Source organism: Anas acuta, chromosome 3, assembly GCF_963932015.1.
Source record: "Anas acuta chromosome 3, bAnaAcu1.1, whole genome shotgun sequence".
Classification (NCBI taxonomy): Eukaryota; Metazoa; Chordata; class Aves; order Anseriformes; family Anatidae; genus Anas; species Anas acuta.
This window is the reverse complement of record NC_088981.1, coordinates 3,343,392-3,355,398: the sequence shown is the minus strand read 5'-3', so window position 1 is coordinate 3,355,398 and position 12,007 is coordinate 3,343,392. Positions and strand designations below refer to the sequence as shown.

The 12,007-nt window shown below is 37.8% G+C and overlaps 1 protein-coding gene across 4 annotated transcripts in view; it reads left to right on the top strand.

The window, feature by feature from the left end:
• The first annotated feature begins 376 nt into the window (after positions 1–376).
• The window catches only part of FANCL (FA complementation group L), a 36,881-nt gene continuing 25,250 nt past the window's right edge, over positions 377–12,007 (top strand). The window contains exons 1-5 of one of the 4 annotated variants that reach the window (XM_068675311.1): positions 377–592; positions 2,697–2,750; positions 3,759–3,819; positions 4,891–4,947; positions 7,211–7,308. In XM_068675311.1, coding sequence (XP_068531412.1) covers positions 480–592; positions 2,697–2,750; positions 3,759–3,819; positions 4,891–4,947; positions 7,211–7,308 — 383 coding nt within the window. In that variant the 5' untranslated portion in view covers positions 377–479. Of the gene's footprint in view, positions 593–2,691; positions 2,751–3,739; positions 3,820–4,890; positions 4,948–7,210; positions 7,309–12,007 lie in introns of all 4 variants that reach the window. The other 3 variants (XM_068675310.1, XM_068675312.1, XM_068675309.1) reach the window with 3 other exon arrangements.

Below are 12,007 nucleotides of genomic sequence, written 5' to 3'. Positions count from 1 at the left end.
GGGTCCCTTCCAACTCGGAACATTCTATGGTTCTACGATTCTATCAGCTGTCGGAGAAAAAACCCGCAGCCACTTCTCCTTCCCTGGGCCTGGAGCGGCCGAGCTCCCGCTAACACCGCCTCCCTGACACCTGGCTGAGCCTTCTGCACTTCTCCACAGCTTGAGCTGTCCGCAAGGCCTTCGGATCTCTCGAAATACGTACAAAAAAACTCAAACTGCCTCGCCTCGCCTGTCTCGGGCGGCACCACGGGCTAACTCCGCCACGACGCCGCCCCCCTCAGCGCCGGGCTCCCCTCAGCGCCCCAACGGCCCTTCCCGCCCAAACGCCGGCGCGTGCGCCGCCTCTCCCCTCAATTCCCCCTCCCCCCCCCCTTTCCCCGTGTGGCGCCTGCGCGGTGCGGGGGGCGGGGCGCTGCCGGCGGCGGCCGCGTTCGAACGGCGGCGGCGGCGCGGCGCGATACGGGGCGATATGAGGCGATATGAGGCGACACGGCGCGATATGGCGGGCTCGGCGGCTCTGCTCCGGCAGTGCCCGCTGCTGCTGCCTCAGAAGCGCGACGGGACGGCCTACGAGGGCTTCGTCACCGCGCAGGTACCGCGGCTCGGCGGCCGTGAGGAGAGCGGGCACGGCCCCGGGCGGGAAGCTCGGGCAGGGTTTGAGGGGAAGAAGTGAAAATAAAAGTCAGGAGCTGGGCAGCGGCACGCTTGCACGCTCCGGAGCGCAGCAGTGCGGGCAGCCCTCAGGAAAGCCTCGCTTTTAACGTCTGGGGAGCGTGTGTTGATGTGCCGGGGAGATCTCTGAGGCAGATAATTTGTTTTTGGCGATGGGGATCGCAGGGAGGATGAGGCTGGAAGAGGCCTCAGAAGGTCCTCCAGCAGCGTCCTGGAGCGGGTTGCGTTTGCTTTTTGGAGCACTTGTACATCTGTTTCCTGAGTAACCCTAAGTGTAGAGATTTCACAGTCTCCCAGGCAGCCTGTTCCAGCATTTCACTACCCTTATACTGCTAATATTTTTTTTCATTTCATTTAAGTGAGACTTCCTGTATTTCAACTTCTACCCGCTGCCTGTCATCCTTTCAGTGTGCATCACTCAGAAGAGCCTGCCTGCACTTTGCTTACTCCTCCTTCCTCAGGTGTTTGTACTTACTGGCAAATTTCATCCTTTTCCTTCCCTGGTCTAAACAGTCCCAGCTCCCTCAGCTTCTTGTTTGAGAGATACTTCTGGCTCTTCAGTCACCTTCACTGCTCTTCCCTGGACTAGCTCCAATATGCCCCTGTCCCTCTTGTACTGGGGGTGCAGCTGAGGACCCAGTGCTCCAGGGGCTGCTCCCACTGCCGAGCAGAGGGGAGGCATTGCCCTCCTTGACCTGACACAGCGCAGGAGTCCCTTTGGCACAGGGTCGGTGTGGTGTCTGCTGGGACCTCTCTAGCTGGTCAGCCTCCCCGATGTGTTGGTGCATGGGTTTAAATCCTCTCCTGCTAAAGGATTTGTCACTTTCCTTTGTTAAGTCTGTGAGGTTCCCATCACCTCGTTTCCCTAGCCTGTCGCATCCCTCTGCATGGTAGCATGACCACATCATGTATCAATTGCTCTATCAAATTTTCTGGCCTCTGCAGACTTGCTGAGTGTGCCCTGCTCTGTCCTTCAGGTCACTACCGAAGGTTAAATGGTGCTGGCCCCAGGACTGACCCCTGGTGCGCATCACTGATCCCTGGCTTCCAGCTGGACTCAGTCCTGCCTGGTGGCACTTGTGCCACCTTTCAGGCCACCTCACTGTCTGCTCTGCTCAGCTCGTCCTTCTTCAGGAGGATGTTAGCAAGGCCTTCAATACTGTCTCCCGTGAAGCGGAGATAAAACATTAGAGAACTGGTCATTTTATCATAACAGGGAACCTGTTGTTTGTGCCTTTCTGCTGGACAAATCTCAAGAGTCTGTACGTGTAATTCAAGGTACACTGAGATGAAATGCCCTGAAATAAAAGTTTTAGGATAAGTGTCTTCTTCACTTCAGGGAGGTGTTAAACCCTCTAAAACCTTCTTTCTTTCAGTCCTATTTTGATCATACTGTAACAAAGTAGAGGGAGGATCACAAATCAGGATAATTACTGAAAATACAAGTGGATGGTGTTTAGGGGCTGCATCATAAGGATTGCACTAACAAGAAAAATGTATTAATGTAGTTAACATAGTTGCAACGAAACATAACATAGTTAAGTTTATGGTTTCTAAATCCTTGTAGAAAATGTTTTGTGAATCAGTGCCCGAGTTCTTTTTTAGTGTAGTACTTCTGTGGTAAGTGTCTGCTCTTTTACTTGAGTCAAAGACAGACTTTCATATACTTCATAATGACTTGGCTTAAAGTATATTTCTTGGTTTTGTCCACATTTGGATCGTGTTTTTATTCTAAAGCTTATTATTTTTGCTTTATGAAATGCGATGTGCTGAAGAGTTCTTACTGAGTATTGTGAGTTGCAGAGGTCAAGAGTATTTCAACTTCAGAATTAAAAACAGGATTATTCCTACCTGTCACTCATGCTGCTTTTTTTCTAAATGGAGAAATTCTGAATAATATTCCTGCAAGTCAGACAAGAGAAACTTTCTTGCTTCATAGTTGATACTATGGGGAATACTCCCATCAAGTGTCTATTTTTCTTTGCTTGCCTTCCTATTAACTAAGTGCTTATTTTTAAGGGTAGAGACTTCCATATCCGGATACTGCTACCAGTAGATCATCAACTGAAAGATGCAAGGTAAGATAGTTTCACAGAGAAAAAAAAGTGTAAGGAGATATGAAACCAAGCTTATTTTGATAAAAGCAGTGATGGATATGAAATTGAATTAGAATTTTTTTCCCGGTATGAGTGTTGGCAATTAATTTTTACTGGTTTCAACTTAACCTTGCAACAAAATTGTATAGCATCAGTGTTAATAAACGCTGATAATAAGTGTTGCCCACATCAAAATATTTTGTTGTTAATTAAGTTTGAGACCTGTTGGAATTAATTGGTTATATTTATATATAAACCAATGTACTTGGGGGAAATGCTCATTTAAATCAGACTATTTATATGTCACCATTTGGGAAACAGAAAATTCAGTGCAAAGTTATAAATTAAAGCAATGACTTACTTGAATTTAAAAAAAAGCTGCACTAACCTTATTTATTTTTTTCTGGTTAATACCCTGTTACTGAACTTTAAAACCCCTGTTCTTAGTGGTGGGATTGTTTGTCAGAGTGATGTTGGGGGTCTTGGGAGGGGATTGTGTGTAGACATGCATGCATTTAGGCATGCATTCATCTTTATCTTTGTATTGTGTGCTTCTGCCTAGGCCAGACTGCTGTAAACTGAACTGTTGTGGTATTAGACAGCTTAATTACATTCTAGGTCAGGTAGTTAAAACTGCATTATAGGTAACTTTGACATTTTCAGGATACCATTTTTAAATATTGGTACATTTTATGAAGTCATATTAGCTTGCAAGAATTATGTTGTTGTTTTCAGCAAAGACTAGAGGTTTTTATAGGTAAATGTCTGCTTAATTTTTAATGGGCCTTGGGTATTGACATTTGAAAATTTTAAATAACTTTGAATATGAGTGCTCAAAGAAATTTGAAAGTATTGTTTACTTCCTTTGTGGTTTTTAAAGAAAAAACTATGTTGTTGGACGCCAGACTTTCTGATCCTTTCTAAAAATCATGTACTGTTAATTTAAAATGAATACAAAGTTTTCTTTGCAGTTTTCTTTTGTTTGTCTAGGATAGAGTGTAGCTGGCAACTAAAGAAGATACTGCATGGATATCGGCATATTTTAAAGCAGGTATGCTACTTTTAAAACCGATTCTGTTAAATGGGTATGTATAATGATTGTAAAAAGCTAGTACTCATGCACCTATTTTAAGTGTTAAAGAATTCTCGTTTCGCTGCATAGCCAGGATTTTCTGTTTTGAAATGCCTGAGTATTTGCAGGTTAATGTGAATCGATATGGATAGTATTTAGGAGATACTTACATTTACATTTTTTAGCAGTGGTGTTTTTTTTTTTTTTTTTTGAAGATTAGGATAGAATAATATTTTTTTTAATAAATTGCAGATTAAATCTTACTGGGATTTTCTGTAACATCTCAATTAGAAACAGATTTTCTTCTCCTTTTTTACATATGTCGATGTATAGAATTCCTTATAAACTATTCATAATACGTGGACGAGAAATCACATGAATTATGGATTTATCCAGCTTGTTCTTTGTTGTAGGCAGTCAAGAAATTTAAGTTAAATCTCTGTGTCCACATGAAACTTTAGAGCAAGGATACAACAGCACTCCAGTCATGAAGAATACTTTGTTTTTAAGAAGGCATCTTTGCCACATGTGCAGGTTGAGAAACTATCTCACTGACCTTTGTAGAACAAGGGTTGTGACTACAGAGTAACCAAAGGTAGAGAGCTGAAGAAATTGAAGTGTAAATATCTGTTGCATTTGAAGATGGATAGGGATCCGTTAAACCTCTGCAGCATCTGAAAGCAAATGGCTCTGGAGAGTTCTTAAAGAAAACTTAACCAAAAACCATTCTGAGTGATGCAAAAGCCTCTGTTCTCACTGATGAAGACTGAAGTCTTCATATATGTCTTTGTAAATACATGAAGTGTGAAGTCTTCACAAACTGTATAAATGTTACGTGACATTACTTGACAAAGGTGGCAGAAAATTTTCACTGAAGTTCCCTATGCTCTGGGAGTTTTGTTCTTTAATTGCTGTATTGTTGTTTTTTTTTTTCTTTCTTTTACCTTGATGATACCAGAAAAGAAGATGGAAATTTTAGATGGAAATTATTTACCATTACAAGTTAAGAGATGAAAATGCACTGATGCTCTGTTCTTCTGTTTCCTCCAGAGGCTGCACAGCTGTCCAGATCTTGTCAGTTTTATGGTGGAGCTGAAAACTATTTTGGTAAGTGACAGAACATGTATGTGGGAGAAGGGTTGTTCTCATAGCTTTAGGTTTTACTATGATTTTTTTTTTCAGTTTACCATTTAATGGATGGATATATTTTTTTTTTTCATAGGGGATTATGTATGTATGCTGTTCACATAATGCTTGTATAAGTATCCTTTTAAGATTTTAAGCTACTGTACTCTTTGGGAATTGGACTGTTGCAGAAAAAAATAAGATTTGGGCAAGTGATCTCAATATGTTCAGTATAGAGCTAGCCTCTTTATAATGATTTTCTTGGAATTCTTGGTGTTGTCCAGATGTTTTTTTGTTTTGTTTTTTTTAAAAAAGGGGGCATATAATAGTACAAGGGGATCACACGCTATCAGTGGATTGCTCAGTGTGTTTTCACCATTGTGAGAACTTGATGAATAAATGTAGAAAACTTTAATATTACAGAGATTTCTGTGTATTTTCTGTTAAGAGTTTCTAATCTGGGTTTAGAAGAGGAGCAAAGTCTTCAGTTAACAGCGTGAAACTGACCATTTCATGTCTGTTGCTAAAATATTATACAAGAGTTCTATGCAAAGAATACTTGCTTACAGCCTACTTAACTTAAAAATAAAACATTGTTTTATTCAAAACAACAACAAAAATACTTTTCTAGTGTTTTACTACTGCTCTACAGTAAGAATACCTTTCTTCAGTACTGGTTCAATTCCTGCCAAACTGGATTATGCTGAAGCAGGCAAAGGCACTTGGAATAAGACATAAAAATGTCTTCGTGGTGCTGTTTTGGAGTATTTCACAATAGTTGTTCCAGACTATTTGCCTGGATACATAAGACCTCGGAAAATGACACTGCAGAGGAAGTATAATTCATTCAAAATAGTAAAGTGTTTCATGCCATGAAGTGAACCTGAGCACACAAAAAAAGTAGTAGAGGACAAACTTGGGAGAAAGGATTGATATAATGGCATTATTTAAAATTTATTTTATTTAAATGATAACTTCTTGTTTTATTGTAATTTCTATATTATCTGTGTATACAAACAACAGAAAATAATTTGTTAGCTCTTAACTAAATCATAAAGTTTACCTTATTATATGAAGATGTGTCAAAAAATCTAAAATACTAAAGCAGATATCTTGAAGTTGGTCACAGTAATTGTAATAACAAATATTTTGCTAATTGCATTACAGATTTTTTTCTTGAAATTTCTTGACATTTTTATTATTTTATTTTCAAAGTTTAAAACTTTGTCATCATAGTGAAAAATTGTTCATTATATCCTGTTGGAATACCCATTTTTTCATTTTATGATTTCACTTTCACTGTTTATCTCAGTGCAGAATTCAGTTTAATAATAATGAAGAAAACCTTGTTCATGGTGACATTTCAGTGTTTTCCATGTCAGTTAAGCTGTGCTTTTCTTATCCTCTCGTTTCCTTGTTGTTTTTTTTTCTTTTCCCTGCCCCTTTCTCTCTTTTTTTTTTTTTTTTTTTTTTAATTGTTGGGCCATCTTTTAGCACAAGGCTATACTGAGACTGAGTGGCACTGGTAGGTGCTCTTGGAAGTCATCATGAATAATCACTGTAGCTTTGGAAACAGCTCTCACTTTATATGACCTGTAAGCATAATTTTAACCAAAGCACACTTCTCAAGAACAAGTAGCACAATGTGAACGTGTGGAACACATGGTTTGTTTTGTCTATAATCTGGTGTTACCTTTTTCATAAAACTTTTTTGAGGCTTTATAACATACCTGATAGGTGTCTATACCAGAACTTATTTTCTGGGATCCTATCATATTAAAACTGAGAAATTGAGTATTTTTTGATTGACTATGTTAAGTGGGATATAGTTGCTTAAGGATAATATGGGGGATTTCATATATGTGTCTTCTTTTGTGGCTGTGATGCTCAGGAAACAGCTGTGGGCTTCACAGAACCTTCTTTTAAAATGTTCTTTCAGACAAGATGCTTGGCTTCAAATTTATTAGCTTGAAAAAGAGGCACATTTGATATTTGCATCTGAAGACTATGTTGTCAACATCTGTGTTTTTTTTAAATTGCAGATGTTTTCATTAGCAGTATCTGAAGTAATTTACCAAACAGCTTTTGTCTGCTTTAGCTGGAGGCTATAACAAAACAAATGCAGTGTACAGTTAATTTTACATAAGCTTAATATTTTTGAATGAATTGTGAAAATCACATGACTAAATAGATGCAAAAATATTGAAATCTCCCTTAATGATGTTTTTAATGTTCTTTTAAACAGGAAATTGCTTTAAAGAACACAGAAGAGCTGCATATACAACGACCACCAGAATACTACTCCTGTCTTGTCAGAGATCTAGAAATACTGGGTTGGAATAAGTATGTTTATTTTGTTACTTTATTTAGAGATTATCTCTATAATATTCTGTTCTTTGGTATACATGGTTCCAACATATTAAACATAACTTATCTAGTTAATTTGACTTATTCAGAAGCCTTCTTGTTTTAAAAGACAGCTGCTTTTTTCATTAAAAAAAAAAACAAACTGTATCAACTGAGAGCATATTTTCAGTATCAAGTAACTGTGCTGAAAGGTGAGAGGCTACTACTAAGCAATTGATTCTTCTTTGACCTACTACTATTGGCATAGTAAACATATGCAATAAAACATTTGTAGTTTTTTCCATAACTTCTATAGTATTTTGGGTATTTCTGTTGTGTAGTGAAGGGTAACAGTGATGTGATTATGGAGTCGGTTATAACTAAGTTATAAAAGTTCTGTTCATATGTGTTTTTTTTTTTAGATCTGTAATAATTTTTAAAGAACAGTTTTATCTTGTCTTCATAGTGCGAGGGCCTCCTTAGACAAAGGGAAAACATAATCCACAAAAAGGTAAATCTAGATTAACAAAAACAAACAAACAAACAAAAAAAAAAACAGTAGAGGAGATCTTGGAAATCTGTAATTCCAGAACTATAAAACAGCTGTTTCTGAAACCCCCAGAGAGAAACTTACCATGTTTCTTGCTACCCAGATGGATTCAAACAGATCAAAGAAATCAGGGCTAATGAAAAGCATTCCATAGTCTCCAAAAGGTTTTCTTGATTCAGCTGTGCAGGGAGATCTCGTTTGGTGTTTGAGGGAGGTGTGTCCCTTTTGAGGAGGGTTGGTTACTGCACAAGTGGAATGCAAAATTCTGCCACTAGGGTGTGTAGGCTCAGTGCACTCAAGAAGAGGTTTCAGAGGGTACATGCTGTTGTAAAAATTCAGCATCTGTCAAATAAGAAGTGGAAGTTTAAAAACTAGAAGTGAGTCTTTTCACCCACACTTCAACTGTCATTTAGATACCATGGGAATGAAAGTCAAATTAGCAATGGATATTATGGACATTTGTCTTTGTTGAGGAAAGAAGTGTACACATAGCTATTTCTGAGGACCTTCTCATTAGGGTCTTGAATGCATTCAAACAGATTATATTATTCACAGTCCAGTATACCCTCAGAGAAGCTCATTGAACAAACGTAATTTGACATCCCTACACAAGGAAACAAGATTCTTGTAGAAACCTGAAGGAACACAGGGTCAAGTACTCAAGGTCCATGTGGAAATTTTTCAGAAGTCTGCAGTGCTTCCTCTTTTTGCTGACTTTTAGTAGAAGCTCTAGGAGACTTACGGAGTTGAAAGCAGTTTTGTATACAGGGAGGCATGAAGGAAACATATTCGTGGGCTGTTTTTAGTTTTACTGATAATATAGAATTAATTTGGGTGCCTTCTTTCAATAAGCAAAGATGAAAGTTTGTGTAAGACAGAGTTTTGAATGAGAAGTTCTGTTTTTGTTTTACATGCTGTAAAATGAATGTAAGTCTGCTTTTCAGCTTTCAACAAGACAAATCTACTTTTACCTTTGTCTTCAACAGTGATTTACCAAGTGTTTATTTTACTACATGAAATAAAAAAATAAAAAGGCCTGGTGTTGAAGAATAGTTTTTGAGTTTTCTCACCTGAATTTTGTATAAATAAATCGTGTAATTAACATTAAGTGGGAATTTGCTTTGAACACCCACTTATTTAAAGGTTTAAAACATCCTTGTTAAATCAGCTGAAGCTTTTCAGTGATATGCATTATTCTTTTCAAATTTCTCAGACCTGAGTGTGAGAATATTAGTTAAACACATGGGAAGTAAGTTCTGAATCACGCCTGCTGCTTGCTCCCCACACCCAAAAAAAAATCCTCGAAAAAGCCCATGCCAGCAAAACAGATCGACATACACTAATATACTTATTTTCAATTATGTTTACTATATTTATAATTGAATATGTAAATATAGTACATATATAGTTGAATGTATAAATTGTATATATAGCTAAATATAATACACTTTTGAAATACGATTTAGTAGCTTATCTCAAAAACAGTATTTCTGACTTGCTATGCATGCAACATATTCAGTAGTTTGCTATTAAAAAAACACCTCAGTGCTTTATCAGACAGCATGCTTCTAAGACAGAATGTGTTCTCTAGATCAAGATAATTTTCATGTAGACGCACAGCTTATGTTGTGCTTTTGTCCAGCGCAGTCTTGTAATTCAGTAAATGTACATCTCTTGATTTACTTGTGTTAGTGATAGTCACTAATTTTGGGGGTGGGGGGTTGATTATTAAAGGGGCTAAGCTTTATATAAGGGATAGTATCTGCTTTATGATGAGTTGGAGGGAGGATAATCTAGAGAGACAATTTGAAGTGTATTAGCAAGTTACACCTCTAATTAAAAAGGAGACAATTTAAAATGTATTAGCCTGTTACACCTCTAATTAAAAATATAATGGACTGCAGAAAAGGCTACAACCTAGACTGATTTGGGGTTGCAGGTGCTGTGTGTTTGCAGATTAAAAACATGTTGGTATGGTCTTTAAGCCAGAAACTAAACCTTCCTACTGCCAGGAAGCCTCAATCACTGCTCATACCTTAAGAAGCCTCTGGCTTTATTATTATTCCTTTTAGGAAAAAGAAAAAAATAAATAGTGACTTGTTGTGGATGCCAGGCTTTCTCCTAGTGAGTTTTGTGTCATGCTGGAAGCCAATCCAGATCTGACTGTATCCAAATTCATCTTGAAAAATTTTTGTTTGAAAGAGAATCGAAGCAGTAGTATGTAGTCCCTTATCTCTGAAGTGAGTAAAGAAGCTTTTAAGAATAGCACAAATTTAGTGTGTTTGAATAATCTAAGAAATATGTGAAGTTTCTCAAACACAAATTGCATGTAGTACCTGGAATGATTTTACTCCTTTTTCCTCCCTAACTGTTGAAAGTAAAAGCAGTAATGGAGGTTGCAAATTGGCTGGCTGCTGTGATTAGACATCACTTCCTCTGTGATATGAAAAACATAATTCTTTGACCTAATTTAAGTGTGCGGCACACATTGTGTCATATTCAAATACTTGGACACAAAAATCCTAGTTGGATAAGTTTTAAAGTTTTACCAAATTTCCTTCACCAAGTGCTGCCCTCCTAACAGCTGGGGAATTCGAAGAAGAATTCTTCCTTCATTTTAAGCAGATCAAAAAATCCTGGTGCAAATGTAAATAGTTGAGGTGGGAGAGGGTGCATATGAAGCAACAGTAATACTAAAAAAGCTTTTCCTTTATCTCATAATCACACTAGCTGAGTCCATGACAGTGCCTCAGGAAGGTAGATTCTTGACTATTAAACATTGGTAGGACTTGTTACCCTCACGTGGGTGCATAAATGTTGCTAGCATCTCTGGAGTCCATGGTGTGTGAGTCATGATCCAAATTTTCTCAGCTCTCAATGACATTTTGATTTCTGTTTGATACTTGCCAAGTTTTTTTTTCATAGAATGTATCTTCTTTTGCATCCTCCCTTTCCAAGGAATCCTGTCTTGTCATGTGCCTCCATGAAATACCATTTGTGTGTTATGCTGAATTACAGTACTTTGGAGATTTAACTGAGGCTTTCCATCTTTATGGTCATTCCATTCTTTTATACGTGATAAAATGATGGAGCCTACTGAGGAATAAAGGTTTATATAGCTGAAATATCACCTATCTAAACAATTCCTTCTTTTATTATACACTCGTAAGAAGTTCATATGACTTTTACAGACTTGTCCAACTTTCTCCAGTGCTACAGAACTCACTTTTTCATCTTTTCTTATCCAAACACTGGTAGAGTGATGTTGCAGAACAAGTAGCCACTGAGCTGTTGAGTTCTTTTTTTCTGTCCTAAACGGAAATTTGAATCCTCCTTCATTCCACGGAGGCAGTTTATTGCTTTTTACAGTCTGTTGAGAAGAAGGAAGACCAGCAATGAATTTTTTTTTCTGGGCATTTCTCAACCCCATCTGCAACAGTAGATGGAGGAGTGTGTTATTAATTAGTTTTATAAAGATAAGAAACTTTGTGATATAATTTTGAGCTAAAGTTTGAGAGAGGTAGGAGTAATGATTTGTCCTCTTAGAGGAGGAATGCCATAATTCTCTCTAAATAAATTGTGTTTGATTGACTGCAGTTTTATCAAGACTTCTATTTCTTTAAACTGTTGTAGGAAAAAGGAGTGTCAAAATACTCCCAGGAAACTGTAGGATAATTTAATATCGCATTAAAATTATTCAGCATGAAATGTGAAATAATATCTCTTTCCCTATTTACTATCATGATAGCTTTTTCCATATGTATTTTTCAGTTCCCTCATATTGAGGCTGTGTATTCATGGAGATGATTTTCTTCTTTTTGTTTCTTGCCTGGGAATGTGCATGTCTTTTAGTCTTTTGGTGCAGGTCTACTTTTTCTTGTATAGACTTCTACAACTGTGTATCCAGTTTCTGCTGAAAGAGAACCATTTGTCCCAGCATGCTGGCCAAAGTGACTGGGCTAGTATGTAATAGTTAAAAAAAAAAAAAAAAAATGTTACTTAGGTCAGTGAGCAGATGCTTGGTTTGAACTCTGATGGGCCTTTCCATCAGTCTGGGTGATAAGTTGTGCAATAATCTTAGACTGCTTTTTATCTTTACACAAGAATGGTATAGTAAAAATGTCAAAATATCCAGATATCCAGTTC